The sequence below is a fragment of the Accipiter gentilis genome, chromosome 33 (assembly GCF_929443795.1).
Source record: "Accipiter gentilis chromosome 33, bAccGen1.1, whole genome shotgun sequence".
In the NCBI taxonomy this organism is placed as follows: domain Eukaryota; kingdom Metazoa; phylum Chordata; class Aves; order Accipitriformes; family Accipitridae; genus Astur; species Astur gentilis.
The window spans coordinates 11,182,493-11,209,371 of record NC_064912.1 but is presented as its reverse complement, the minus strand read 5'-3'; the positions used below and the strand labels follow the sequence as shown (position 1 = coordinate 11,209,371).

The following is a 26,879-nucleotide window of genomic DNA, read 5'->3' as shown; positions in this document are numbered from 1 at the left end:
CTCCTGGGTGAGGTCCATGCAACATCTCTGTGCAGCTCAACCATCAGCAAATTTGCTCAGCAAATACTGGCCATTTTAAGAGTGGAATAAAGCAATTAGTCTTCGAGAAAAGGCATGTCCTTGAGTTTTAAAGGCTCGTGAACTGACGAGTGAGGCTGAATTTTTGGCACACAAAGATCTCATCTTTTGAGAAAGCTGCTGCGGTGAAGCTATGAGTTTGTAAACTTGGGGTCGAATCGAGTGCCACCTCTCATGGTCTGTGTGTGAATAAGCATTTGGCCTTGGAAAATGTCTTCCCTGTTCTTCAGCAAGGGAAGAGAATTCTCTTGGTGCTATCTAAACTAGTTAACAATAGAAGCAACAATGCTTGTATAATTAGCCCATTAATACCCTAAAGGAATCAACATGCTAATTACCTGACGCGATGAGATTAGCAAGATGCTTTACAAGAATTCAGAATACTTGGATCAACAGTAAAATAACGGTCCCTTTAGCACACCCTAAACTAAAACTACTCATTTTACACTCCTGACATGGATTATTTTTGAAGAATTGGTATGCCTGGGGTGCATCCCCACTGTTAATTTATCATGTGATTAATTGATGGCCTTTAAACTTCTAGGTTTAAATTATTCGGTATTGTTTCCCAGGATTAGGCTTCATCTTCTTTCATTCTGGAATAAAAGAATGGAAAAAAGGAAGAAAAAATCCTATATAAAAAATAAGGGAGGCATTTGGTTTGGGTGTACTTTTATCTAGTTTTATCACAATATTTGATTTCTCTAGGTTACTAAATCATAGCAGGACATTTAGCATAGTCATACTAGCTACAATTATGATCCATTGCCTTGTAGGAGAACTCGTTAATAACTCTGACAAGGTGTCTACTAGTTGGAGATAGATGGCTTAAAATTCTTCACCACGTCCTCAGAAGGTGGCCTTTCCAGACAACATCAGCCTGGGCTCTTGACAGGGGCACTACATCGGTGGCACGTCGCAGAGAGCTGATGGCATCACCCCTAGATAACTGATGGCGACAAACTGAAGAGATGCAGTCTTCCTTACGGGGGAGGGGGCCGTACCCCCCAATTCTTTCTTAACTGTAGTTTGAAGATAGACTTACAATGCTCTGAGTTTCAGGGTAATTTCTTTTTAGAGCAATTATTTGGAGAAATGATTTGGACATTTGAAGGTTTGCTGTTACCAAAAATATCCCCAGGTAATTTTATGAGCAGAAGTATCTCAGCCCAGAAACTGTGTGTGTCAGAGCTGTCGGAAGGTATAAAGCAAGATATAACCTTGCACAGCTTGATTTTGGGACTGCGCTGGCAGGTGGCACCTGAGTCACCCAGAGCAAGATCCCGTTTTGGTGCAGTCGCTAGGAACCAGCCTTTGCAGAGTATGGAGATGGTAGACATACTGAGTAGCACGTTAAAATAACGCTAATTAATTGCGGGATACGTTATAATAGGAAATACACAGCCTTGACAGAGATGCGTGGCTAAAAGCGAGGTCGAGTGCTTAGTGCTCGGTGTCCTGCCTGCCTGGAAGGGTGCGCGCTGCCTCGGGGGGTGCTGCCGTGAGGGATCCCAAATGTGGCTTTGCTGCCAGCGCTGGTTTCCAGCAGCCCTGGAGAGCTGGCGCTGCTGGCAGGGGCAGTGGTGACAGCGCTCGGCTCTGTGCCACGCTCATGGCTCCAACACCAGGCTGTGCTCCCCCTTTGAACTTGCTCTTGCTCCACAAGCCTGGGTGGATTTGGAGCCCCTGCAGACATTTGTTCTTAAAAAATCCCTCTCTTTCCTGAGGAGATTTTTTAATCCTTAATATTCCAGCCAGTGCCCGTGGATATCCTGGCTTCAGCTTGCACAGACTTTTTGTTCAACTTTCTAATGAGCTGGGGCAGGGCTTCAGTTTGCAGAACACAAAGTGCTTTTGCTCCTGTGTGGCAGGAGTGTGCTGCCTTTCCTGGGATCAGGCCCATCATTAGAGTTTGCTGCTGTCTGCGATCTTTTGTTCCAGGAGACTGGGCTAATCCAAAGGACAGGGTGTTGGGTTGATGTCTCTCCCTCAGTTGCTTTCCTGGGCTTTTAACAAAGTAGCTGCAGCGATAATTACAGCAAATCGTTTCTGTATAAACATCCCGCTGACAGCCTGCACATGTGTGATTCCTGTCTCTGAGTCGGGAAGGCTATCGATTAGCGCTGGAACGGTTCATGACACTTGCATTTAGAGGACAGTTTGAGATGCTGCTGCTTCCTTTACCCAGGTGTGGGCTGCTTGGCTGCTTTCATCATTTCACAGTGCCCAGGCAGAGCTTTTGGCATTTGTTTACATGATGTAATTCTACTTCAGGGCGAGGTTGGATGGAGCTTTGAGCAACCTCATCTAGCGGAAAGTATCCGTGCCCATGGCAGCGGGGTTGGAACTAGATGATCTTTAAGGTCCCTTCCAGCCCAAACCACTCTATGATTCTGCTTCACCTGTTCATGCTAAATACCACGATAACTGCAGATTTGCATCCTGTTTATTTGAAGTGTATTTCAATCTGTAGTACAGCTTATCTTATTTCTTCCAAACTCCTGATTCGGTCCCTCTAATATTTCTGAGGTGCTGGGTTATATACCAAAACCTCTGGCGTCTGGTGTGCTGTGTGAGGAGGCAATTGCAGGACGTTTGGCTTTCTGGGGGGAGGGCTGTGGGTAGACAAGCGATGCTTTTGGCCTTGACCGGTCTCCGTTTCTGCTCTCCCCAGTGTACGGGCACAACGTGAAGAGCAGCAACGACTTCATTGGAAGGATCGTGATCGGGCAGTACTCGACAGGTGCCCCCGAGTCCAACCACTGGCGCCGGATGCTCAACGCGCACCGGACGGCCGTGGAGCAGTGGCACAGCCTGCGGTCCCGGGAGGAGTGCGACCGCGTCTCTCCGGCATCCCTGGAGGTAACATGAGGTGGGGGACTAACGGCAGCCAGACCAAGCAAGTGGACGAGGAAAAAAAAAAAATAAACCACCGACCGAAACACCCCACCTCACACCCTACACACACCCCACAGCAGCTCCGTTGGATTGAAGCGGCTGCCGGCACCCAACCAGCCGCGCCGGCCTCGGCGAACCGCGTCCCGCCGGGTCCTGGCCGTTCCCCTGGGGCCACCAGTGGCCCGGCTGGCCGGCCCTCTGGCTGCTCGCACCCGGCACCGCTCGGCTGTTTGCGTCCCGCGTGGTGGAGCGCGTGGCCGGGCGGCGCGTGGAGGTGCCGCAGGAAGCGCTGAGCGGGTGGAGGAGTTGGGAGTTGCCTCCGCTGTCCTTCCAGTCCAAATCCATGGCTCATCCTCTCGGAGATATAAGTACCCGTGTGCTCTCGTTGGTGAACGTGGCAATTAGGCTAGAATATTTTTTTAAACGGTAGAACCTGTGGTGAAATCGATTCTGACTCCAGTTTTGTCCTTGTACTAGTTGCAACAGAATTAAGCTCCTGTTAGTACATACGCGTGCATTTGTGTGCTGGGGCGCGCGTGTGGCCGTGCAGCCCCACGTCAAACGGATCCGATGTCACGTCAGCAGTGAGACCTGCCACTCTCGATAGCAGTCTGTGTGCGTCAAGTAGATACAGTAATGATATAGCAAAGTAAACATTTCCAATAGCATTTGTACCAGGAAAGCCAGCTCATGTCTTTTCAAACCTGTGTTGTGCAAAAGAAACCTGCTGCGGGGGCTTTTGCAATTAAGAAGACCCAAAATACACAATTTCAATTCTCTCACAGACTGCAGTGGCTCTTTCTGTGTTGTGTGTGTTAACCCAGGTAGTTCTCCAGGTCACCAAGTGAACTTAGCTACGGTCAAGCTGTCCTGTTGGTTGCTTCTGTACATTTTATTTTTTCACAGCATATTGTCTGGTATGATGCAGATTGTATATTTATTGAAAATAAAATTCTATTTAATTGTGCCACCTGGACTGGGGTGATACTTGTTAGCAGAATTCATCTTTGTGTTGAGCTCCATCGGTTATGTTTATAGCACAAGAAAAGCCAAAATGTTGGCGTTTACCCCCTTGTTACTCTCTGCAGATGAACCAGGAGCAATTTGAGAGAAGCTGGGGACCTGCTGATAGAGATTGGTCAGGAGGGCAAGCCAAATGCGTTGGTCTCTCCAGAGCACACCCAACACGCTGTGGGTCGGATGTGTCAAAGTCTCTGCACTGGGCTCTGGGTCCTGGATCTTCGCAGGAGTGGGCCCCAAATTATTATTACTTTTTATTGCTCTATTTATCAACATTGAGATGGCACAAAAGTCTGTATCTTGCCTACAGCCCATACAAGAAATCCAACAAAAAGGACATTACCCTGAAGAGAGCTGAGTCTGGCCCATGACTTTATTGTCTTTCCAAGTCTTCGTTTCAGAGAAGGAAGGATCTGTTCTGTCTTCAGCAGTGTTTATCTGTGTTGGGCTGGAAAGCCTCAGGGTGTTAAGGATGGGTCGGCTCTGCTGCCACATCAGTGCCACTGTGCTCAAACAGGGGAGGTGGGGAAGGAGAGGAGCAAACCAGGGCACGCTCCGGCTGCCCTGGCTCAGTCCCTTTTTGCTAGAAGCGGGAGAGTTGCCTTCAGCAAAATAAAGGTGGTATTTGGGGCAAGGACTTGGGGCTGGGTGCTGCGGAAAGCTTTGCCTTTGCTTGTGGCCCTTCGACCTTTGAAACTGGAGGTTGGAGTGATGACAGTCCAGAGCTGGCACGTGGTGGGGCAGGTGGCAGTCATCTCCCTCCCCCCTGTTCATCAAATGCAGCCCAGAATGAAATCCCGTTACCTCCTGTGCTCTTAATATTTTGATTGTTTAAGAAGAAAACAATACATATATATGCCTATTTCACTTCTGTTTGTTGTTTGGCTGCTACGGTTAAGGACAGGTGAGTCTTACAAAGCCAAAAAAAAAAGCTTAGTGCTTGTTTGGGCAGATGTCGGTGTGTTGGTCAATAGTCCTTGCTGCTGACCAGGGTGTTTGTGCTCCAGTGTGAAGGTCTGTGTTGTAACTCTGATACCAGCATCCCTGCAGCACGTCTTCTGTCTGGGACCTGCTCTGGTTTACAGTGAGTCACGGGTGTTTCGTTCCCTTCTGCGCTCAGAGCATCCCTGTGCACGTTCTCTGTGTGACAGCCAAGTCTGGTACAGTGACCCTGCCATCGTGGAAGAGGGAATGCAATGAATACAAGGAAGCTACAAGAGATGTTGTCTCCCCTCTGCATCCAGAAGCCATCTCTCAGCGGCTGGGGGAGGGTGACAGTGCGGACACCCTGCTCCCAGGCAGAGCACAGCACGGCCTTGGATAGAGGATGGCAAAAAAGACCTTGGTCATCTCGTCGGTGAACCATCGCCCCGTGGCTGTGGCTGGGGGTGAGCACAGGTAGGAGCTTCCCTTGTTGGTGTCGTCGTGCGCGCTGTGCCTTGGTGAACGCCGTCGCTTCTCACTGACCACTGCATGTGGCTCCCTGCTGCTCTCTAGCACAGCTGCCGTACGGCGGCAGCACAAAGCGACGGGGATGGCGGTTGCCGCAGGGCTGTCTGTGGGCATCCTCTTTCCGAGCGTGTTGTGGATGCTGGGTTTCAGTTCTGTCTCTCTGCAAGGTGAAATTCCTCTTTTGTCCCGCTGCGAGGTCGATAGCAAATCTGTTCTCTGGCTTCCTCCTGGTTTGTCTCATCAATAAATCACGGTGGAGAGGGAGCCCACGGGTGTCTTGGGCAAACACGTGCTGTAGGAGGCCAATCTCTTCCTGTAACTCAAAAAGGCTCAGACAAGGGGCCGTGGTTTCAACAGTCACTGCCATTGACATTAATGTGCTTCCACGCGGGGTCTGTGGGCAGCAGCACGAGCTCTGGGCATCCACAGAAGCTGACCTGAGACCTGCCACATGCCTTGCTCAAGCACTGGGGGTGAAATGTTAACAGAAGGCACTCTTGCTCACGAGTCTGTCCTTGGAGCCAGGAGGTGTCTGTTTCGCAGGGAGGGGGGGTGTCATGTACATATGATGCCAAACATTGGCGAGGGAAAGGTCAATAAAAGGAGGATGGAAGCACACCGAAGAGCTCCCGACATGGAGGGCAATCAGAAAACAGTGTGGGCAGAGAGAGCAGCAAAAAGGCTGAATAAATGAGACGTGGCTGTGCTCCTGGGGCTGCACCCAGCAGGTAAAACACATCTCATGTTTTGTGAAATCGGAAGGTAACCCAAAGTGCAGCTCTGCACGCGCGATGTGCGTGTGCTTTCCCAGTGCTGGGAGCAAAGCTGGTGCCCGGCTTCTGTGCTGGGCACGGAGCCGCTGGCGTGGGGGGGCAGCGTGGGGGGCTCGGTGCTCCTGCCTGCACTGCGGGGGGATGCTGCTGCGGTGGGTCTTCGTTAGAAACAGGATTAAAATTACTCTGGATGTCTGCTCCCTTTTTAAGCACAAACATTTGTGCTGTGGGAGTATATTAATATGCTCAAAGAGTTTTGTTCCATAGTTTGCAGATAATTGTTTATCCCATTTCTTTGGCTTTATCTGGGGATGGCACACAGTTAAGAAGGGAGAAGGCATGCCTTGGCTTCTAATACTCTGAATTCCTTCATTTTTAGTGGTCTGATATATCAATAGGCTTTTCTTTGAGCCGTATGGTTTCAGATCGAGGAATGGAACTGCAAATGGCAGGGGGGGAGTTTTCTTAAAAGGTTTTATTTAATGCAATGAAAATTTAATATATGAAAGTTGATGGAATGAGTTGCCGTTTCTGGAGTTAGTCCGGATGCTTTACTATACTAAAAGCTTTGTGTCACCCCAAATTGTTTCTACTTGAATCTTGCCTGTAAAAACGGGTCATCTCAACTGAAAGACACAGAAAAAGCTGAAAATTTTAATCTCTAGCTAAGAATAAAAAGGGGATAGCATCGAGTGTGTTGCTAAGCAGTTCATTCAATGCTGATTTAAGGCATAAATTGGACATGGAGCGGGACCACAGAATTTCACAGTCCTTGTGCCTATACTGTTTCCCTTACCAGTGCAACAGCTAGCAAAGGACTTTTTACAGTATTTTTAAAAATCTGAAGTTTATTTCCAAAAAAATTTTGACCACAGAAAAGAGACATGCTAGTTAATACTGACTGTTTATAATGTTGACTGCTGGCTGATGCCGAAGGTTTTCTGCTGTTACAGGACTGCATCAACCCGGCGTGGACCTCGCAGGTGGGCACAGTGTGAATTCCTGCAACAGCCTTGGACCCCCGGGCACAGCCGGTGCTTTCCCCTTCCAGGCTGCTGTAGTGTGTCAAAGCATTGCCTTTCCCCAGTTAAATGAAAAAAAAAAGGGCACAAAATGGGGCAGCAATGGGTAAACCCCACCACTACATGCCGCACAAAGCCTCGCACGAGGCCGCGCTCCCCCGCGGATTTGGGGACCCCCTCCACCCGCTCCCCCAGGCGCAGCCCTGCCTCACCCCAGGTGCCCGGCTGCTGCGGCCGCAGCTTCCCCGGCCCTAACGCAGCCCTTGCCTTCCAGCGGCTAACTGCCCCGCGTTCGAAGGGCTGCCGGCCTTGCGCAGCAGGGAAAAGGGGTGCGTTTTTTCAGGGACCCCAAGGCGAAGGTCTGCGCCCAGCTCCCCTCTGCGTGGATGGCTGCCAGCGTCCCGGCGGGGCACGCAGTGCGGTTGGGCAGCGCTAAACTGGGGACACGTTATGCCTCGGGGAGCGATCGCGGGGGGGTACGTAAGGGATTTCCTCGCTCACCTGCAGCCTGCGGCGTGTGCCAAAGGCTCTCCGGGAGGAGACGCGTGCCCCCGCACCAGGCCGCGGGCAAAGCCCCGGGCGCGGGTCGCTCGGGGTGGGATGCAATGAGCGCGCCAGGGCTCAGCCGGCAGCAGCGGGTGGGGAGGCGTGTGTCGCTGGGAGAGCCGCTGCTTTTGGGGGAGGGAGCAGCTCAGCGCCTATATTCACCTCCCCGCCAGCAGCCTCCTCTGGCACAGCCGGGAGGTCCCGGACCGAGCGGCGACCCCTGCAACCGGCTGCCCGCGGAGCTGGGGGAGCACCCCGTCCTCCCTCCCTGGCCATGGGCACCGGGTGGGACGTGTGCGCGCTCCTCTTCGCGGCGTTGCTCGCCGCCCAGGCTTTCCCCCAGACGAACATAAAGATCAGCCAAGGTGAGTGCAAAGCGTTGATTGCGGCTCGGGGTGAAGGTAACCTTAAACTGCGACGGCTTTAGCAGGGAGCGGAGAGCGCGTACGTACCTCCTGCAGGGTCAGCAGCTGGCTTTCCCCTTTCTCCAACTGCTCCAGAAATCTCTGACTTTCCTTGAAATCGACTTTCTTCTTCGCTGGGGGGACGTGCCAAGAGCAGCCCCGGTCTCTCCCAGGATATTGAAGCTGTTTCTGGGCTGGCTTTGTTTCTGTCTGTACGAGGCTGCGCTTTCGCCTTCAGCGAGGCGTGCTCGCGTGGCACGCTGCCGTGGACCTCCGGCCGTCCCTACCGTGGGTCCGGTGTGGATGGCGGGGGCAGCGGGCAGAAATAACTGCATGGAGGCACATGTGTGAGTGGTGCAGGGCTGCAGCCGCACAGCCCGGTAGGACAGGCTGGGGGGCCACCGTGGCTCCCCGTTTATTTATTCCCACTTATTGCATGTGAAAAGTAGCCACGAATATGTGATTCCCCCTTATTCCCCCTTCTTTTTTTTTCTGAGCTGTTGGTGATGGTCACTGCTATATGTCACTTCAGTTTCTTGCAAACTTTTTCACGGAGCTGGTGCAAGTGAGAGTTGCTGCTCTGAGTTTGTTCGCACTCTGTTAGATTTATATGGGAGTGTGAGCAGAAAGGGACTCCTTAAGTGCTGTTCAGTGAGTTTGTGAGAAAAAGGCTCGATAGGAGCCCAGCTTTCCTGCCAGACGCCTAATCCGTGGGAGCTTCACCAAAACTAATTAAGGAGGAAAAAAACTCTGCAAGATAACTCTTATCTGTTAGGGCCGGCTGCAGGAGAGCTGCTGCTGGAGTCTGCCGTAGCCTCATGACTCCAAACATACCTGGCAGAAGATTTGAAGCTGTAAAACCAGCTTGGTTTCAATATAGGATTTTAAAAACCAAAGCCTTCTGTGTGAAAGGATGACGCTTCCAATGTGCTTCAACTGGTGTTTAATATTTTACTTGGAAATTTGTAACACGCGCCTTAAAAAACACTTCAGAGTGTGTAAAATGTTGCCCAGTTTTTTAATGAGCTTCACATCTATCAGTGGATACCATCCCCTCCAGCTCCATGCATCCCCCAGACACATGGAGACCAAAATCCCTCCCCTGATCTGCTTGTTTTGACAGTGGACACTGAGCCTGAGACTTTTTCATCCGTTAATGAAAGACAAATATCGCAAATAACACGAAGGTGGGATTGTTTGTCCGTAATGACTATAGTGTCAGGGCCTAAGGACGTGCTCCTAAAGCCATGGGTGACCTCAGGCACCCCAGCATCATGCAGTAGCACTGTCTTAGCTCCTGCCCACCAACCCTCCCGTTTTAATGCTTATTCTTTGGGTTTATTCAATAAAAAGGACGTGGGCTGGTGGATGGGTTGAGGCTGTGGTGGGATGGAGGTCTGGCTCAGCTGGCACTTTGAACCCCCCAGCGTCACCGCAGGCTGCTTCTGCCAAAGCTGTCCCAGGGGTGTCCCGGGGCTCCCCTGTCCCAGCCCTGTGGTCTCACCCATCCCCTATAACTGCCCGCTGCTCCAGCAGTACCAACACAGGGTAAAGTCACGCTGCTGGCCCTCAACTGGTAAGGGGCAACTCGGTGTTGGTGAAGACCAGGATGCTCGTCCTGAGCCCCAGCTGGGCAGCGCTCCCCATCCCTCACTCTCGGCATCGCAGCCCTCGGGTACCAGCGGAGGGGCTCTGTGGGCAGCTCTGCCCCGGGAAGGACCCAGCCTTCCATCTGACAGGGATCTCTTCCACTCTTCTCCGTTGGCATTAACTTCAGACAAGCCTTTTGGGCAGTGATGGACACCCTCCAAACACAGCTGCTTGCCCAGAGCTGAAGAGGTTCACTTGCTTTTTCAGGTCAGACAGCAGCATTAGCTTATGGATGTGCCAAGGGGGGTTGTTTCAAGACCATGCCTTTCAGTGAGGTGTCTCCTAATGTCTCTAAGATTTTTGGTAAGTCGTCAGCTGTTGATGAAACGGAGCTCTTCAATCCTCTGCAGCAAGAAGAGCATCTGCTGCCAGCACTGACCTGATCCGATCTGCTGTCCAAAATACTCTGATGGAGCTGCAGCTCCCCAGGAGTCTTCCTTGCACGGGCATCTCTTGCCAACCTTGTCCTAGCCCCAAACTTCATATCTCAAATCTGCAGGTCGCTGGAGGTGAGGCAGAATTGCACCTTCAGATGACGCTGTTCAGGGAAAAACCTGCTCTTTGCCAGCTGAGTCAGTGGGAGTCACGCAGTTGGTATTTTATCTTTTCCAGTAGCATCCTGGAATAGAAAAACCTCATGAAACTGGCTGGGATTTTCTCAGTTGATTACTTCTAATTGGAAAGTGGCCACTTGCGGAAGTGAAACTTTTTGGCAGAGCAGTGCCAGCTTCTGCAAGATTTTGACAAGTGATTTTCCTGGTGGTTCTGCAGTGGGTCTCAGCTAGTAAACAAAAAGGGTCCAGTTTTGTTGGCACTGACACAAATCCAGAGAGCACAAAACTCTTTTTCTGACCCCAAATTCTTGTTTTCCAGCTTTGCTGAGTTAGTAACAGCTGCCTGATATGAACCTTATCCTCGACCAAGTCTGGACATCTATTTTGCTGGTGCTGCATTAAAACATGGCCCTGACCTTAAAACTGCTGCACTGTAAATAAGCAAAGGGAGGAAGGATTCTTGCCATCATTTTTCACCAGGAATGTGGGGACAAATGGATGAATTGGCTTGGGGTTGGCAGGAGCTCCCGTCCCACAGGCAGTGGCTGTGCTGCTCCTGCCCTGTGCAGAGGAGCTGATGCTGCTGGGGGTGATGTTTTGCTGGGAAGCTTAAAAGCAAGGATCTGGTCTAAATAGCCCCAGAACGCTTTCCCTCTCTCATTTTAGATCAAAATGCCATCGGCAGCTGCTGGCTTAGGTTATGAGGTTTTCCTGCAGAGCCATGAGTGGGCTCCTATACTCACAACCATACATCCGATTTCTTATGGCCTTTCTGCTAAAAATAGCCCCCGAACACTCCAGATAAAGCAGCACCCCCAATTGTTCCTGCCTGTAAAAGTGGGAGCAATAGTTTTCCTCCAAAGAGACAGCCAAAGCCTCTGATCCTGACCTAACAGAAAAGATGCTAATTAAACGCTGACCTCCCATATTTTCCTTTTTGGTATATTTAACCTTAAATTCCTTCAGGCACCTCTGGTTCACTGAAGCTCGTCAAATTAATGCTACCTAATGGGAAGCAGTATGGAATAACAAAGAAGGACTGTCTCCATCTCTGACTCTGTTTCGGCCGCTCTGAACAAAAAGAGGGTGATTTTCCCAGGCGATAGGGGTGCTGATGGACCTGGCTCGGAGCCAGGGCACTGGGACACCCGCTGCAATTAGCACTCGGGAGCGAAAGGCCCCGTTTGCTGGGGATGCTGCTGGGTTAAGCCCTGTGAATTTTGCCACCGTGCTGCTAGAGGTGAAGAGTTTGTCGAGGCGCTTCACAGCCTCTATAATAAAATCCCAGCTGCTGGGGGAGGTGGCAGCGCCTGTCTGCCGCAAACCCGCAGAGTGCCCTCGGCGGGAGGGAGCAGCGACCCGGAGTTGCTGTGAGCCGGGACCAGATCCCAGGCCTGCCCTGAGTGGGGGGATGTGCCTCATCCGTGACTCTGCAGTGAAGCTGAAGCCTTGTCCTGTGGGTTTGACCCTCTGCCCTTGCTCTGCTTCACTTTTGGTGGGGACAGGGACCCCTGGCCAGCATCATGGTGGGAGCAGGGCTTGGGCTCCTAGGAAATCGCATCGGTTCTCGGCATTCCTAGTCCTGCTCTATTGCTACAATAGAATAATTTGCATTTCCCAGGGCTGTTCTGAGGTTTTTCCCAATGCAAGGATGGTCAGGTGTATATCAGTGAGCTGAACCCTGCATTGCCACTGAGCTGGTTGCAGCTTGGCCACCCTCCCCTAAAGCTATTCTGCTCACTTCCAGCCCCGCGTGTCTTATCTTTTTTCCTCCACAGCCCATAACTAGTGCCGATGAGGACAGGAGAGCCCCTCAAGCCCCTCGCTGCTCTCGGCAGGTTTGTTGCTGTGGGGTGCAGAGCTGCTCCCAGGCACGGCTCCTCCAAAGGGCATTGCTGGGGGTCCCCAGGTGGGGTGATGGGGTGACAGCCCCGTGGGGCTCGGCAATCGGCTTGGCCTCTGTGCCTTGCTCAGGAGGAAAAAAAGGCTTTTTGTGTTTGTGGTTTGTCGCCTGGGAGGGAGGTGTGACAGGAGGGACCCAGGAGCTGGCTGTTGGCTGTTTGTAAAACACTGAGAGATCCCCAGGTGGAAAGAGCTGATGAAAAATAAAATTATCGCCCAGAGCTGCTAGCACTGGCACGGGGAAGGATTCAGCTCCATGAACGCAGCTGCTTTGAATTCACCTTGCCTCTCCTTTTCACCACGTCGATGCTGCCCTCGCTGCTCCCACATCCCACGCTGCTGCTGGCAGGGTTTTGCTCTCCCCACCCTCTGGGAAAACCATTCCCCCCCCAGCCCCTCAGTACCAGAGGGCCCTGTAGCACCACCCTGACCTTTCCCGGCTTGAGCCTGTTCCCTGCTTAGACAGTTTCATGGCACCTGATGTGTGCCATAACCCCCTGCTCCCCTCACCCTGCCCACCTCCCCGCTCGCTCCGACAGCAACACCAACCACGGACCGGGACCCTATGGGGACGCTGGAACTGGCTCTGGGGGAGCCGGCAATTCCGCAAGGCTCAAAAACCAGCAGCTGAGAGAGTTGAGCCTACGTGCCACGAGATTTGGGGGTTACGCGTGCGTTAGCGTTGGGCGGTGTGTTGTGTGTGTGCTGCGGGGGGAGCGTGACATGGAGGAGGTCAGAGGGACGCGTTAACGCCCCGCCAGTGTTTACACAGCGGCAACTGCAAAGGCTCCAAAAATGCGTCCTGCCCCCAGAACGGCCTCTTTTGGGGTAACTTCCCCGCTGTGCTGAAAAGTGGCGAGGGAGGAGGAGCGGCTCGGCGGGCCCCAGCTCTTATCGGGCGGTGGGAAGCAGATAGGCTGGCACCGCTCCTGGCGGCGTGCGCGCCTCGTCCGGCTATTTACGGGGCTGAAATCCAACCCCTGCGTACGTGCACGCCTGCGCCCGGGGACACGGGGGACGGCGGGGGGCTTTGGTCAGAGGGAGGAGGTGCAAGATGTCCTTGCAGGAGGGCAGAATGCAGCCCTGACCCCACAGCTCCTGGCCATCAGCTCCCATCCCAGCACGGCAGGTCTGGCAGTGCCTGGTAGAGGCGAGAGGAGCCCTTATCACCGTTTGCCCAGTAGCAAAAGTCAGCGCCTTTATTTTAAGCACCCACTGCCTAAACCGATGTTAAACTGGCTTGAAAAGGCCCTCCTGGTTTAGGCAGAGGCTAAAACCGGGAAACCCATGGCTTTTGCAAAATTTGTTTGGGCTTCTGCAAAGTTTTGCATGCCTTCTGCAACAGTTGGTTTTTCCACGTTTTTCCACGCGTGCGTTTGTTGGTTGTTTGCCTGGGTGAAGTGGGGGGGAGCAGGGCTGGGCACTGCTGCCTCCGCTGCCTGCTCGCCTGCCCGGCCACACTGCTTCATCCTCAGCTGCTGGATGTCCTCTGCTCTGCCCCCAGCCATGCCGGAGCCCGTCCATGCCTACTCCTGCCCGCTCTTCTGGACTGAGTACGAAGGCCATTGCTACCGGTACTTCCCCATCAACAAAACCTGGGCTGAAGCTGACCTGTATTGTGCCGAGTTCTCCATTGGCATCAGATCAGCCAAGCTGGCCTCCATCCACAGGTGAGGAATGCAGAATCTTGTCATCCCATCCTGGCACAGCCTGGGGAAGAAGGAAAATGGGGACAAAGTCCCATTCCCACAGCACAACCTCGGTGCCAGCTGCAGGCTCGTGTCCCAGCCCAAGCACGGCTCTGTACAAGCCTGAGCATCCCTCTGCAGCAGCAGCTGGGTCAAGTCTGATGCACTGGGCACACAAAGGCGACGTAAAAAATGCCTTTTCCTGGGCTGGCAGGAAAACTGACGTAGTATTCCCTGAATTCCCCAAAACTGCTTGGAAAAAGGGTAGACATACAACATGATTACATGGGCTTTCCCCCCCACGGCCTCTGCCCCAGCTCTTGCCCACACTACACACCTCTTGCACAGACCCGTCAAAGTAATCAATAGCAATTAGAAGAGGGGAACCCATTTGGCCATGCCATAGGGCTTAGGGGCGTGCCTGACCATTTGCCTGACGTACCCCCTCAGCGGCTTCGTATTGCTCTGTTTTGCCAGCTGGGAAGAAAATGTCTTTGTGTACGACCTGGTGAACAGCCGTGTGCCAGGCATCCCCACCGACATCTGGACGGGGCTCAATGACCTGCGGCAGGTGAGAGCTCCCCGTAATCATGTGGGAAATGGCTTTGAAAAATTCACTTCCCTATGTTTTCCCTCTGGAAAGCCACTTGGTTTTCTTCTTCACTCCTTATAGCCCCATTGATTGGGTGGTGGCATAGGGTCTGTTGTGCAGTGCATGGGGGAAAGTTGTAATTTCATGCCGTCCAGTCTGCTTTTAAAAGAAAGTTGTTACTAGAATTAATAGATTAACAATTACTAATTATTCACATCACATTTTATTAATGGATTAATAGAAAGAGTATTGTACTGCTGGTCCGAGAAGAGCAAATAAACTGAAAACATCTCCAATGCCAAAAATCATGAAGTTTCATTGCTTTCTTTGTGAAACTCTGCAACTTGTCAAAGCTGACACGTTGGAAACATACAGTCTAACATGTAACAATATAAAATTGACACCATCAGGAGAACAGTCCCATGCCAGTAAATTTTTTGTAGATGTCGGGAAAGGAATGGAAAAGAAAAGGAAAAACAACACAGAATTGGGCGAGTGTGTTAAAAAATATGTGGGTTTAACCTCTGGGCTTCCCCTTGTGCGAATGCTGTGAATGCTAGGGCTTTCCAAGGTAAGTTTTCAGTTGTAAAAGCCGAATGTGCTGTTTGGCCTTTGCTGAGCGGTAGCAGTATCTCCCCGTGTCCCCGGGCTGTGTGGCACCAGGGATGGGGTCTGGGAATGGGACCCCCCCACCTCAAACATGGCTCTGCGATCACGGCCTCTCTCTGCTCACCCCACACAAGGAGGGTCACTTTGAGTGGACGGACGGCTCCTCCTACGACTACCACTACTGGGACGGCAGTCAGCCCGATGACGGGATCCACTCCATCCCGGAGGAGGAGGACTGCGTGCAGATCTGGTACAGGCACAGCAGCGGTGAGTGTTGCACCGGGCAGCGAGAGCACCTGAAGTCTGACTTGCATGTCAATAAATTCAATCCACTGTGGCTCGTGCTTTTCTGAAGAAGTTGCTAGCGGGCTGAGGATTTGCATTTTAATTTTTTATTATTATTTTCTTTTTTCTTTGCACAGAAGGGATGTGTTTTGTCTTTCACCACGTACATACACACACACACTCACCTTCCCTCCACTCATCACCCATCTCCCTCTCCCATAGCAGCAGCAGGAGGGGAGCATCACTTACTTGGAAGAATTACTGAATTTAGCCAAAGTTTCCGATTTCCCCTCCCACAAGCAGCCTGTGGAAACACCCCTCAGTTTGCCAACTTTTCCCTCCCTCCCTCAGGCCAGGGCCATCTCGCTGAAGCGGGGCAAGACCCTGCTTGTCCAAAAATCCCATTTCACGCCCTCATTTCCAGTGAGACCGGTGAGGTGTATTCAGACCTTGTGAACATTCCTAAATGTCCTGTCCACTTGCGACCTGGTGATATTTTGGGCGGTACGGGACTGTGTTTGCAGCTGCCTCCCTGCTTCCCCACTTGAGCTGGGGCCAGGTGTCCTTGCCAGCATCCGCAGGATGGGGATGGGGATACTGGGAGGGGGCACGGCTGGGAGCAGCCCAGATGGGAGGACATCCAGGGAAAGCCTCCCGCAATGGCAGGAGGTCCCAGTCCCGAGGGCGGTGCGCGGTTACCTTCTCGTACCTTTTTTCAGCTAACGCCTTGGGTTTTTTGGGGGGTAGCACTGCGCTCCTGGAACGACAACGCCTGCGCCAGAGCCTTCCCCTTCGTCTGCAAGATCCCCTCGCTGGCCCTGGACTGAGGGTGCTGGCGCTGCCCGCGCCCCCCCTCATTTTGGGTCACCTCTCCAGCCATGCCAGGGAAGAGCGGCCAGGACATGGCACGGGTGGCGAGAGCTGTGGAGCTGCTCGACATCCCCAGCCAGACCCCGGCTGCAAAAATCCCCCCTCGGAGTGCTGGGGGGACGAACCTGGCGCTCACCCTCCTCACAGGCAAACGGCGGTGGGAGCTGTGTTAAACAGCGAAGGAGCCCCCCAAGCCTGAGCCTGGCTTTGGGTTTCAGATCAACTATCGCAGCGTATTAGAGGAAAGCCATGATTTTATCAATACACCAAACCGTTAGCACCAAAAAATAGCCGTGTGTAGGAAATGATTTTGCCCGTTGATCCATGAAGAGCAGAGGAAAAGTGTTATTTTCTGTTAAGTTATGCAAAATGCCTCTTGTGCGCGTTATTTTTCTCTCTGCTAAAATAAACTGCAAACAGCAGGTGGAGGCTCCTCCGTCTTTCTAGCTCTCAGGTAGCAGCAACTCCCCAGGGATGTGGGGTCTCATGTGAAAGGAGCTGGTTTTACCCCAGTCTGCTCTGTATTAAAAAGGTGTGTTGGGGGGGAGCGGATGCCTGGGAAGGTTTATTTTATTGACCCCAACCGGGTTTTGGGGTCTCCGGGGCATCCTGTGTGCACACCCTGCCCTTCGCCCGGCCCCCATCAGCCACGCGGCGTCTCTGCGTGGGGTGCACGGGGCCACGCAGCACCCCATGCCACCCACAGCGGGTGAGCAGGGTTTGGCCCTGGCTGCTTTGGGCTGACTGAATTCCAAGGCAGGCGGGTGAAGGGTTGATGTGCAGCAGCTGAGGGGCAGCTCACCCCCACAGACCTTTCCTGGGTGGGGGAGCTTGTGGCTTTCGGTGCAACCCTGCTTCCTAGGGAGGTGATGCTTTTTCCTGTAGTTGTTGCTGGCTTCGTCCCGTTCTGCCTTGGCACCGAAGAGGTACTTTTATCTCACAGGTAAATCATTTTGGGGAGGTGTGTGTGGTTGTGGCAACCTCAGCGTGCCTTGTTTGAGTTGCTCAGCAGGGAGATGGGACCCTCCTCTTTGCATGTGGGTGAATTTGCAGGGCTTGGGTGCAAGTGGGGCTGTGATGGTGCCCGGGCACAAGAGAAAGGCAGCGCTATCGAGGCAAAAACATGCTTCTCCCTCAGGGGACGTGGCTGCAAGGGCACTACTGGACCCAGTCAGATGCAATAAATCCGGTGCTCCCTGGAGAGCCCCTGCAGCGTGACCTCTGGTCCCATGCAGCCCCGTGGCATCCAGGTGGCTTTGCAAGAAGCCCTGTGCAGAGGGGGCTGCCTCCCCCTCCGGCCCCTTGCCCTTTCTCGGGAGTGATGGGTCCCTTTTGTCCCTGCTCTGGTAAAGCCCCAGGGTCTCACAGCACCAAAGCAGCTGGGACAGCCCTGGGCTGCCCTGTCTCGGCTGCTGCCTGCAAAGATGAGTAAAAGCATCCTCATAAAATGGTTGGGTCTCCCTTGATGTCACCATTTTAGAAACATAAAATTTCAAAACTTAGACTTTCCAGAGTGATTACACTGGATACAATGAGGTAAATAACTGAGGCTGTACTGGGAGCCTGAAACTGCTTCCTCAGGTGTCAACACAGATTTCAGCTAAAATACGTTTCCACTTAGAGAGAAACTGCAGAACTTGGTGAGGGTAACAGTGGTGGTGTAAGTGGAACGTGTGTTGGAGCAGGTTTCTAAAATAAGGAAATATTGTCATCCCTGATCGTGTATTTTTTATATATATAAAAATATTTTTATATTAAATATATAAATGGATAATACATATAAATAAAACTATATTATTTTAAATGGATTATATATACACACACAAACAATCCATATATTTATGCGGAAAGCAAGCAATTTGCATAGTTTTCAGTCCTGGACAGGAGACAACACTGAATGTGGTTTCTAAAGGCTTTTGCTTCCTCTGAAAACAATAAATTATGTGTAGATGATAACAGTCTATAAAGAAACCAGCTGTAAAAAAAAATGTTCTAGGATCCATCAAGCTAACAAAATGTCAACATATAGGATCTGATTTGAGGAACCATTCTGGTCTCTGCCCTAGACGTCACCCGTGGACGGGTTCTGTGCCCGCTGCCGGCACGAGGACACCAGGTTCGGGCATCCGCGTGGCACAGGACACGTGTCTGATCGACTCCTGGTTCTGAGTGCCCATGCTGAAGGGTGATCCTGTCTCCGTGGTGGAGATGGGCCGTGCCGCGGGGGACCGGAGCCAAGGCAGCCCACAGAACCCCCTGGGACTTGGCTGTGCCCAGAGCCCATCACCCGGACGGGGAGGGTCGGGGTGCTGGAGGGGCGGCTGCCCCCGAGTGATGCTGCCGCACGGCGCCAAGATCTGCTCCAGGCTCCAGGCTGACTCTTCCCAGTTTCTTTTCCTTGTTCCTCCCATGTCCCCTGTTCAGAAGAGCTGGGAGTTCATCCTGGCTGGGGCTCTGTATGCCTTGAGCCAAAAAACTTCTTTTTTTTCCTGCAAGTGGCATGAAATGTTTCAAAAGAAAGGTTAAAACCTTCCCTTGGGAAAGCGTTTGAAGACTTGGGCCCTACTGTGGCTAAAAATATTGCTAATGGGGAAACCTATGAAAGCTGTCGACTCCAATTAACATCTTCATTTCCAGGTAAAAAGAACTGAACATGCATGACCTGAAAGTCAGGACCAAAGTTAATAGGGGCTTTGTTTTGCAACCCCCCCAAGATTTTTCCCCAGGCTCCAGGGTCCTTACTTAAAAAACAACACTCTCTCCTCACTAGTGTCTTCTGTTTCACAGTAATCAAGTAAAATTCAGAAAACAACAGGAGTTTTCACCTCCTTAATGAACTTCTAGTGGATCTGGTGAGGTCAGTGCTCAATGGAAGATGGGACGTGCCCTTTCCCTCTGCACGGATGGTCCCAGGCTTTGGGTGGCCGAGAGGAGCTCCAGCTCTTCAGGCTGAACTTTTTAATTTTATTTTTCTGTACTCCTTGTCCCATAACCCCTAACTCCCCTGTTTTCTTGAATTTCTCCATCCTGACTTGCCATATGGTGCAGGCAGTGGGAAACCTGGCAGTGGCAGGACTCTCCCACGCCTCTCCTGCACATCACTTGCAAGTAACTGATGCCTGAGGGTCCTTTTATGTCAGTGAGTTTTTTAGGAGCTGAGTATCTTCCTTTGTAAAGCATGAAAGTTGGGGTAAGCCTGAGCAGTGTGTGATATAGCCTGGGAGTGAACAAAAATAATTGTCTATTGGTGACAAATGCCTTTACCTTCCTATACCCCATTTCTTGGTATGTAGAGACAATATTGCCCCCAGCCTTGGGCAGAGAGTGGCCCTGGCATGGCAGGCGGGAGCGATGGGCCTGTCTGCACCATTTGTCTTTTGATTCCTTTTTTTTCCCTACTATTATTATTCTTTATTTCCTGAAATACACTGCTGGATGTCCACGGGTGGGAGCTGCAAAGACAAGTGCTGAGCTGTCAGCAGCTTACTGGGGCACACCGGTGCTGCCAGCCGGCAGCAGCCTGCCCCGGTGCTGGCAGCCTGGTGATGGTTTTCCTCCCCGGTTTCTAATCTTGACTGCTCAGACAGCTGGCTGGGCTGGCCTGAGCTGTCCTTTCCTCTATTAATTTGGGAAGACTTTTTTCCCCTGAAAATTACTGGGAGGATTGCACAGCTGAATCGAGAGCTTTTTGTTGTGCTTCTCCTTTCCTCCCGCCCTGGTTTCCCTTGGTTTTAATTGCCTGAGTAGGGGCGCAGCTCCTGCCCTGGGGCAAGGATGCTGTAGAATGCTTCCCGTTCACAGGGAACAAAAATATCTCAGGGCCAAAAAAAAAGTCTTCCAGCAGTTCAGTGAGTAAATTATAGATGTTTACTGGCTGTAGCAGTGAGGTCCATCACCAAAAAAACCCCCCAAACCACAAAACCATATGATAAATGATGTTACCAATCTATGCGACAGTGTTAGCATTAAACCTGCCAGCTTAGCGCATCCCAAACCGGTGCGGCAGGGAGAGACAGAGCAGTGGGCCACGAGCGAGGCAAGCAGGATTTGGCCCGGTGCTGTGTGGCTCCCAGCAGAGGTTGGCTTAACTGAGAAGTATTCCTCCCGTTCTGCAGGAGGGTTTTCCCGTCCCACCTCCCACCAGCTGCTCCCAGGGAATGAGCAGCATGGCGGGAGCCCGCAGGGACAAACGTGCTGGGAAACCCATCTCCGTCCAGGCATGGCTCAGCCCGGCCACCCTGCGGGCGGGCAGGGGGCTCAGCTGAGACGGCCATCAAGAGAAGGGCCAGAGGCGTGATCGAAGGTGGATTTATAAACCCTGCAAGCTGCTGGTGTGTGCGGGCACCTTAATTACTTGCAAAAGCTCGGTGAGACTTCAAGCAGCCCCGGTTCCCTCCCGGAGAGGCTCATCGCTACCGGGGGCTCCTCCAGCCTGGGGGACCCCGGGCCGGGGCTGGCTCAGCACAGGGGCCGCCTCATGCCAGCATTAGGGCCCATTTCACTGTTGATTGCTCCTCATTGGTACCCCAAAAGTCTCCCCCTTTTTTTGTGGCCAAAGATTTCCAGGCTTTCTGCAAAAACCGCCTCGGTGGGGATTGCTGGCCACGGGTCCGCAGCCCTGACCCCCTTTTGGCGCAGGGCTCTGCGGCACAGCCACCTAAAAAAGGACGGTAAAGTTTTGTATTCACTGCTTTTGCTTTGCGGGGGCTCGGTAACTTGCCTGGAAACTTTCATTCCTGGGTGCAAACTGTCAGAGACGCTGCTGATCAGAAGTAAAGGGCAGATCTAAGGAGAGTGTGATTCCTGCTGTGGTTTTTGCTCGTAAAACTGGTCAGCCTTGAAGGCCACGGAGCCAAAGCGCAGGTGATGTGAGAGAGAAATGAATCGCAACTGGCACCGTGAACGTGAATCCCCTGGAGTCAGTTAGCGAGGGTGGAGCTTTTTTGGGGCAGATTGCCGAAAGAGCTGATACTCCTTAGCAATACTCAGTTGCTGTCCCCGAATAAGGTCCCGGGTGCCACGCTCCTGCTGCGTTGGCAAAATGTATTTGGTAATCTGCAAAGAAGTCCAGTCCAGCTCTTGGGGTTACCATGGCAACTAGATATTTGCTCATTTGTATTTCTTGAAAATTATGCTGGGCTGTTGATTGCATCGTTTGTGAAGCTCTTTGTCAGGAGGCTGATAGATTGTTGTTTGTCAGGGCTGTATGGGAGTGACTGGTGCTGTTGTTAAGCAGATTTCTGAATGGGTACTTTGCTGGAGCATGGCGTGTGTTATAACTGCATCCCTCCTACTGAAACCCAGTAACATAACCCCTGGCCTAGGAAGCGTGTGCTTGCTCTGCTCATCCCCTCTGACATCCATTTGTACTTGTGCAGTTGCGAGTGACTCAAAATGCGAGTGACTCGCTGTGGAAGACCTTGCTAAGAACGGGACAGGGGAAGGCTTGCAGGAGAAGCTTGCTTCTTGCATCTCTGTAGCATGGAGAAGACTCGAATAAAAGATCCTCCTTTGGCTGTGCTCAGAAATCTGCCACGGAGTAGAGGAAGCTGAGGAGGTTTAACTCGAAGGTAGACTGAGGTATCGCCGTCTCCCCGTGTGATCGGGAGCGGAGGTGAGAGCTGCGTGGCTGGAGGGGCCCCGGGAGCAGCAGCCGCTGGCCACAATGGGAGGGCTGTGGTCCTGCTCCTGGGGGGATAACCACCATCCTCTGCTTCCAGAGTGTGTGGAGACTCTGAGGTTTGGGGAAATGCCAGCTTAGATGAAATGCTTACTTATTTTTGGCATTGCAAAGCTGGCACTCGCTGTGGAGCACTGGGAAAGGACAGTGCTGCAGGGCTGGCTTGAATTTTCAGAGGTGGCTGTAGAACAGGATGCAGAAAGTTTCCTTTTTTTTATTCTGAAGACAAAATTAATTTGATTTGGATGCTGTTTAGACTCAACGGCCATGGGTTCTCAAAAGTCTATTGACCCACAATCCAGCAGCAGTTTAAGTGTTTGTTGTCAAGTATTTGTTTAATGGCAAAAATCCACTTGCCACTAATTCCTCTTTTATCTTGTTGAGATAATTAAATTAGGAGGCAGGACATCGTGACAGGTCTGTAGATAGAAGTTGTTTTGTGCAGCTTGTCCACATGAGGACATAACTCCTTCGTGGGTTCCCAGTCTGCTCAGCGGTCCTGGCACCGGTGCCCATGTGGACCGGGGGGCTGCCGGACCTCATCCTCCCCATCACAGCCAAACTCCTCCATCCTCCCACCACCGGCCATGAGTCGCACCCAGCAGACACCGAACGTGAAGATCACAGGCAGAGGGAGGGGAACAAAAAGGCAGAAGTGGGGGTTAAAGCAATTAAATGTGGTATTTCATCAGTGTGGAGGGCAAGTGCTCACAGGAAAGGGCTGTGGCCTTTATTAATCTCCAAAGCATCCTATGAAGTCACATCCCAAATAAATGCTGAATGCAAGTGATGAACGTATTAATCTAGTATGGATAGGTACCCTGGATGTAGCTGGGTTGTGAAAATGATTATAAATTGGTAATAGCAATAAGATTAACAGCTCTAATGAAATCTTAAATGCCAGCTTTGTAACCTGCCCTCTTTTCTCCATTGACTCCATCAAGAGATCTGCTGTAGCTGTCTGGGGGGCTGCATGTCGTTTTGCATGTGATCCCTCTGATCCCCCATGCACACCTGGCCCGATTGGGATTTCAGTATTATTTATTGCCCTGGGCCCCATAAACACACAGGTAACACAGAGCAGCTCTTGCTCTGACAGTAATGCAGGCAGGGCGCTGAAAATCCTTGCTCGGATTTGACATTTTTGGGTGTATTCTGCATCTACAGTAAATTCATCCTTCAATGCATGTTATCCTGGCCCCCTGGGTGATCCCTGCTGCAGGAATGTCCCTTGCAGGGATGCCTGCAATAGCCATCGGGCTCCCAAAGCATCCCGGTGCTGGTGGGTTTGGTCCCTTCAGCCCTGGGTATCCCCAGGACGTGACTTTTGGGGAAGGTCTGGTGAGTTTTTGGGGAAGGACTAGCGAGTTTGTGGCTTTGGGTGGAGTGGGGTGAGGTGATGGTGAAGGATGCTTGCAGTTTCTTCCACTCCTGGTTTTAGCATGCAACCATCCAAGGCATCACATGCCTGTCAGGGTGGGGTTTTTAACTTTAAAATGCCAGTGCAGGCTCTCACTGCTCGTATCTGGCAGCTACAGCCACCACATCCTCTCTCGCACTACTTTCTCCATTTTTCTGGTTTAAACTGAGCAAACCCAAAAAAAGCTGCTTTTTTGTTCAGACGGCTCAGTGCAGTGAATGACCCATTTTTCTTCTTGCATGAGTCACGGATCCTCCTCTGAAAGATCTCATTATTAATATGCCATTTGGGGGATATGTCTGAATTTTCCAGCCGTGGCGGCAGTCTTGACTGTGCTCACTAAGGGAACCTATACAATTAATGACATATGCCAAATGGCTGCACCCTAATGCAACGGATTCAGTATCTATGTATTTTTAAAGGATATATTGCTTTTTTAATGGGCATTTTTAGTTACAACATGCTTAACACTTTTTCCTTATTAGAAATCTGTTGAAATTCTTCTCATAATCAGGGGAAGGGGATCCTTCCCCAGATGGTAAGTCTTGCAAAAGAGAAGCAGAAGAGGACAAGAGAGGTATTTTTGGATGTGCAGAATCGTCATGGAGTGGGGCTGCAGCTCAGGGAGAGAGCAACCGTTGCCCCTGCGTCTGGGCTGCCAGGGCAGTGCATCTCAAATCCCTGCTCTTTGTCTTTTGCACAGAGTTCGTTAACCTGGTGGAGAAAACGACCCTTGTGAGAGACGCCCCCTGCAAGGGGAAATGCAGAATCCAACAGGAGGAGAAGAGTGTCGAGTTTATTTTGGGAAGAGACCAAATGCACCGTCTGGGCTGGCTGAACCCCACCTTGGATGGAGGCAATATGCTCTTTTTAAAATGGTACCTTTATTTACGAGATGAAAAACGTTTTCCCTAGCATTGGTGGAACTCCTGCCTCCAAAACACCACCTGAAGTGTGACTTTAAACAACACCTTCCTAGTCTAGCAGATAATATGTTAATTCAAGGGTACCAAATGCAAGTTGAAAGAGGATAACATTCCTCCCATTTTCCATCTGTTGGTTCCCCTCGACTGCACTTTCAAAACTTGACTTCTCTGGAGCATCCTGCAAATGCTCAGTCTCCAGCAAGCCTAGTGAAAACACTTAGCCACATATATATACACACACCCATATTCATTATATATACGTGTTTAACCATATATAAATACACATATAGATATTTATGTATTGCATTACTATTATATCATGACCATTTTATGTACAAACACATGCACGCATGCTCTGCATGTCCCACATCTTGCTCTCCCTTTCTCCCACCCCACGCAGATTAAACAGCACTGAGGTCTTTCCCATGGGCATTTCTTCTGCGGAAGAGTCCAATTACATAATTTTGAAGTTCCAAGTGACATATTTGGTAAGATTTACACTAAAACCTAATTTCAGGCTGATTATATACCATAGGAAGCTGCAGTGCATATCACCTCATTAGCCTGATTAGCTGGCTGAGCTGAAGGATGAGCGCTCTGTGCTCTGCTGAGAATGGCTTATAGAAAAAGGGCCAACAGTCAATAAGGATTTTGGCAGCACCAAGCATATTTACAGGTTTGGGGGTAATTCCGTTTACGGGGATTTTGGGATCAGCCAGGTGCTGGGAATGGCCCTGTGGATAAATGGCTATTTGTGCAGCTCAGCTCTCTCTTGGAGACCGAGACATCCCCCTGATTAGATTAGTTTTGCACAGTGAGCTCTGCCTTTTTCTCCTCCCCGCCCCAGTCCCATGCCTATTATTGCGGATCTGCTGAAAATAACAGGTCTTTGCCGATTTTGGAGCTGGGCTTGTGCGGGGGCAGAGCCTAGCCGTGTTTCAGCCCTCCCTGTCTCGCGGGGGAGCGTTTGGCTGTGCAGAGGTTCCATGCATGGGGGGGTTGTACACTGGAGCCAGGGCTGCACAATTTAAATTATTTTAACCTGTAGCTTAGCTACTCACTGTAATTTTAAACAGAGGCTTTCCACGTGTGCCTGCCTGCCCTGAGGCTCTCAATGTGTGCTTAAAGCTCCACTGATTCAGTGGACAAACACTGATTTAGTGGATTTGGTGACAGTGCTTGCTCAGGCTCCCTGAAACAGCACCAAGCAGCTTGAGCATGTTGGGGACTCTGACCCATTTTCTGATTTGGGGGGAGCTGTGGGATAGCAGCATTACCTCTGAGATGTGCAAGAGTTTTCTAAAGAAGTAGGTGACAAGGGAGCCAGGCACGGAGCCCTGAGGGCCGGGGCAGTCGGCACCTGCCTGGGAGCCTGCTGAGGTCTGCCCAGGATCCAACCCTGCCATGTCCCGGCTCAGCCCTTCGTCACTTCTGGGAACTCAAGCACCAGTTTTCTGGGGCAACCCATGTTGGTCACTGGTCTCTTGTGTCCCCTCCAGCATGGTGAAGGTCTGCCTTGCGCTTGTCTATCCTAGGAAGCAAAGCAGAGGTGATCTTGCATGCAGCTTCATCACACAGAAACTGATGTTGAGTTTGATTAAAAGGTGGGATGGAGACTGAGAAATAAATTAGCCTCTGTGGTGCTCATTGCCCTGGGAAAACCAGCACTCAGAGTTTGCATCTCTGGTGCCTTCTGGAGTCCCAAGCAGAGCTGCAGAGCTGGACAACAGGTTTGACATCGCATGCGTCAGGGATTGAATCTTGGCCCGATAAATCAGAAATCCAATTCTGCCTGATCTCTGCTCGGGAGGTTGCTCCGGACCCTGCTTCAGGCGAGAGCTGTGCTGGGCCAGGGGCAGCCCCTCACCCTGCGGGGGGCTCTGCTGTCACAAGTGTGAGTCTCCTCAGAAAGTTTGTGGCTCTTGTAGGCTCTTGTATTGCAAGTTATCATCATGCAGATAGTGCAGCACATCTCCACTGCATCCCTGGCAATCTCTGGCATCAGTATGATTTCCTCTGGCCACTTTTTGAATACGGTTTTGAACGATCAGTCTGTGTGACTCTGCAATAAGAATGCTGATTAAGTGCTACTTCCACAACCACAGGGTTAAATTAGTTTCAGCCGTCACCAATGACTTATTGAACATTTGTACTTCTGGATACTTTTTGTGATTTTCTTTAAATGATTTAGTCCTGAATTCAGAGTGGTTCCATTTAAATGGGATTTGTCCCAGCCTGATGGGCTTGTGTTGACGTCGCATTGGAGCTCGCAGTGGCAGTGCTGACCCGGAGCCGTGTGTGTTGCAAACACAGTCCCTGGAAGAAGTCACTAAGGTGTGTAGCAATGGTAGATTGTTCCTGAATTGCTTCAAAAAAAAAAAAAAAAAAAGAGGAGGAGAAGGCAGAGGCAATGATATATTGATAATTCATCTATCCCTGCCCGTGTGCTGGGCCAGGTTCCCATTTCTAGTGTGCTGGAATGAACTCAGAACAACACTGTTAATGGCAGT

The 26,879-nt window shown here is 51.3% G+C and overlaps 2 protein-coding genes across 2 annotated transcripts in view; both read left to right on the top strand.

The window, feature by feature from the left end:
- Positions 1–3,818, top strand: part of SYT17 (synaptotagmin 17) — a 40,851-nt gene extending 37,033 nt beyond the window's left edge. The window contains exon 8 of the mRNA XM_049791724.1: positions 2,753–3,818. Coding sequence (XP_049647681.1) covers positions 2,753–2,949 — 197 coding nt within the window. The 3' untranslated portion in view covers positions 2,950–3,818. The remainder of the gene's footprint in view (positions 1–2,752) is intronic.
- A 4,041-nt stretch (positions 3,819–7,859) lies between these two features.
- Positions 7,860–16,714, top strand: CLEC19A (C-type lectin domain containing 19A). Its single transcript, XM_049791731.1, has 5 exons — positions 7,860–8,154; positions 13,804–13,969; positions 14,465–14,558; positions 15,323–15,455; positions 16,221–16,714. The coding sequence occupies exons 1-5, from the start codon at positions 8,064–8,066 to the stop codon at positions 16,298–16,300; spliced, it is 564 nt and encodes a 187-aa protein (XP_049647688.1). The 5' UTR covers positions 7,860–8,063; the 3' UTR covers positions 16,301–16,714.
- Positions 16,715–26,879: the final 10,165 nt, after the last annotated feature.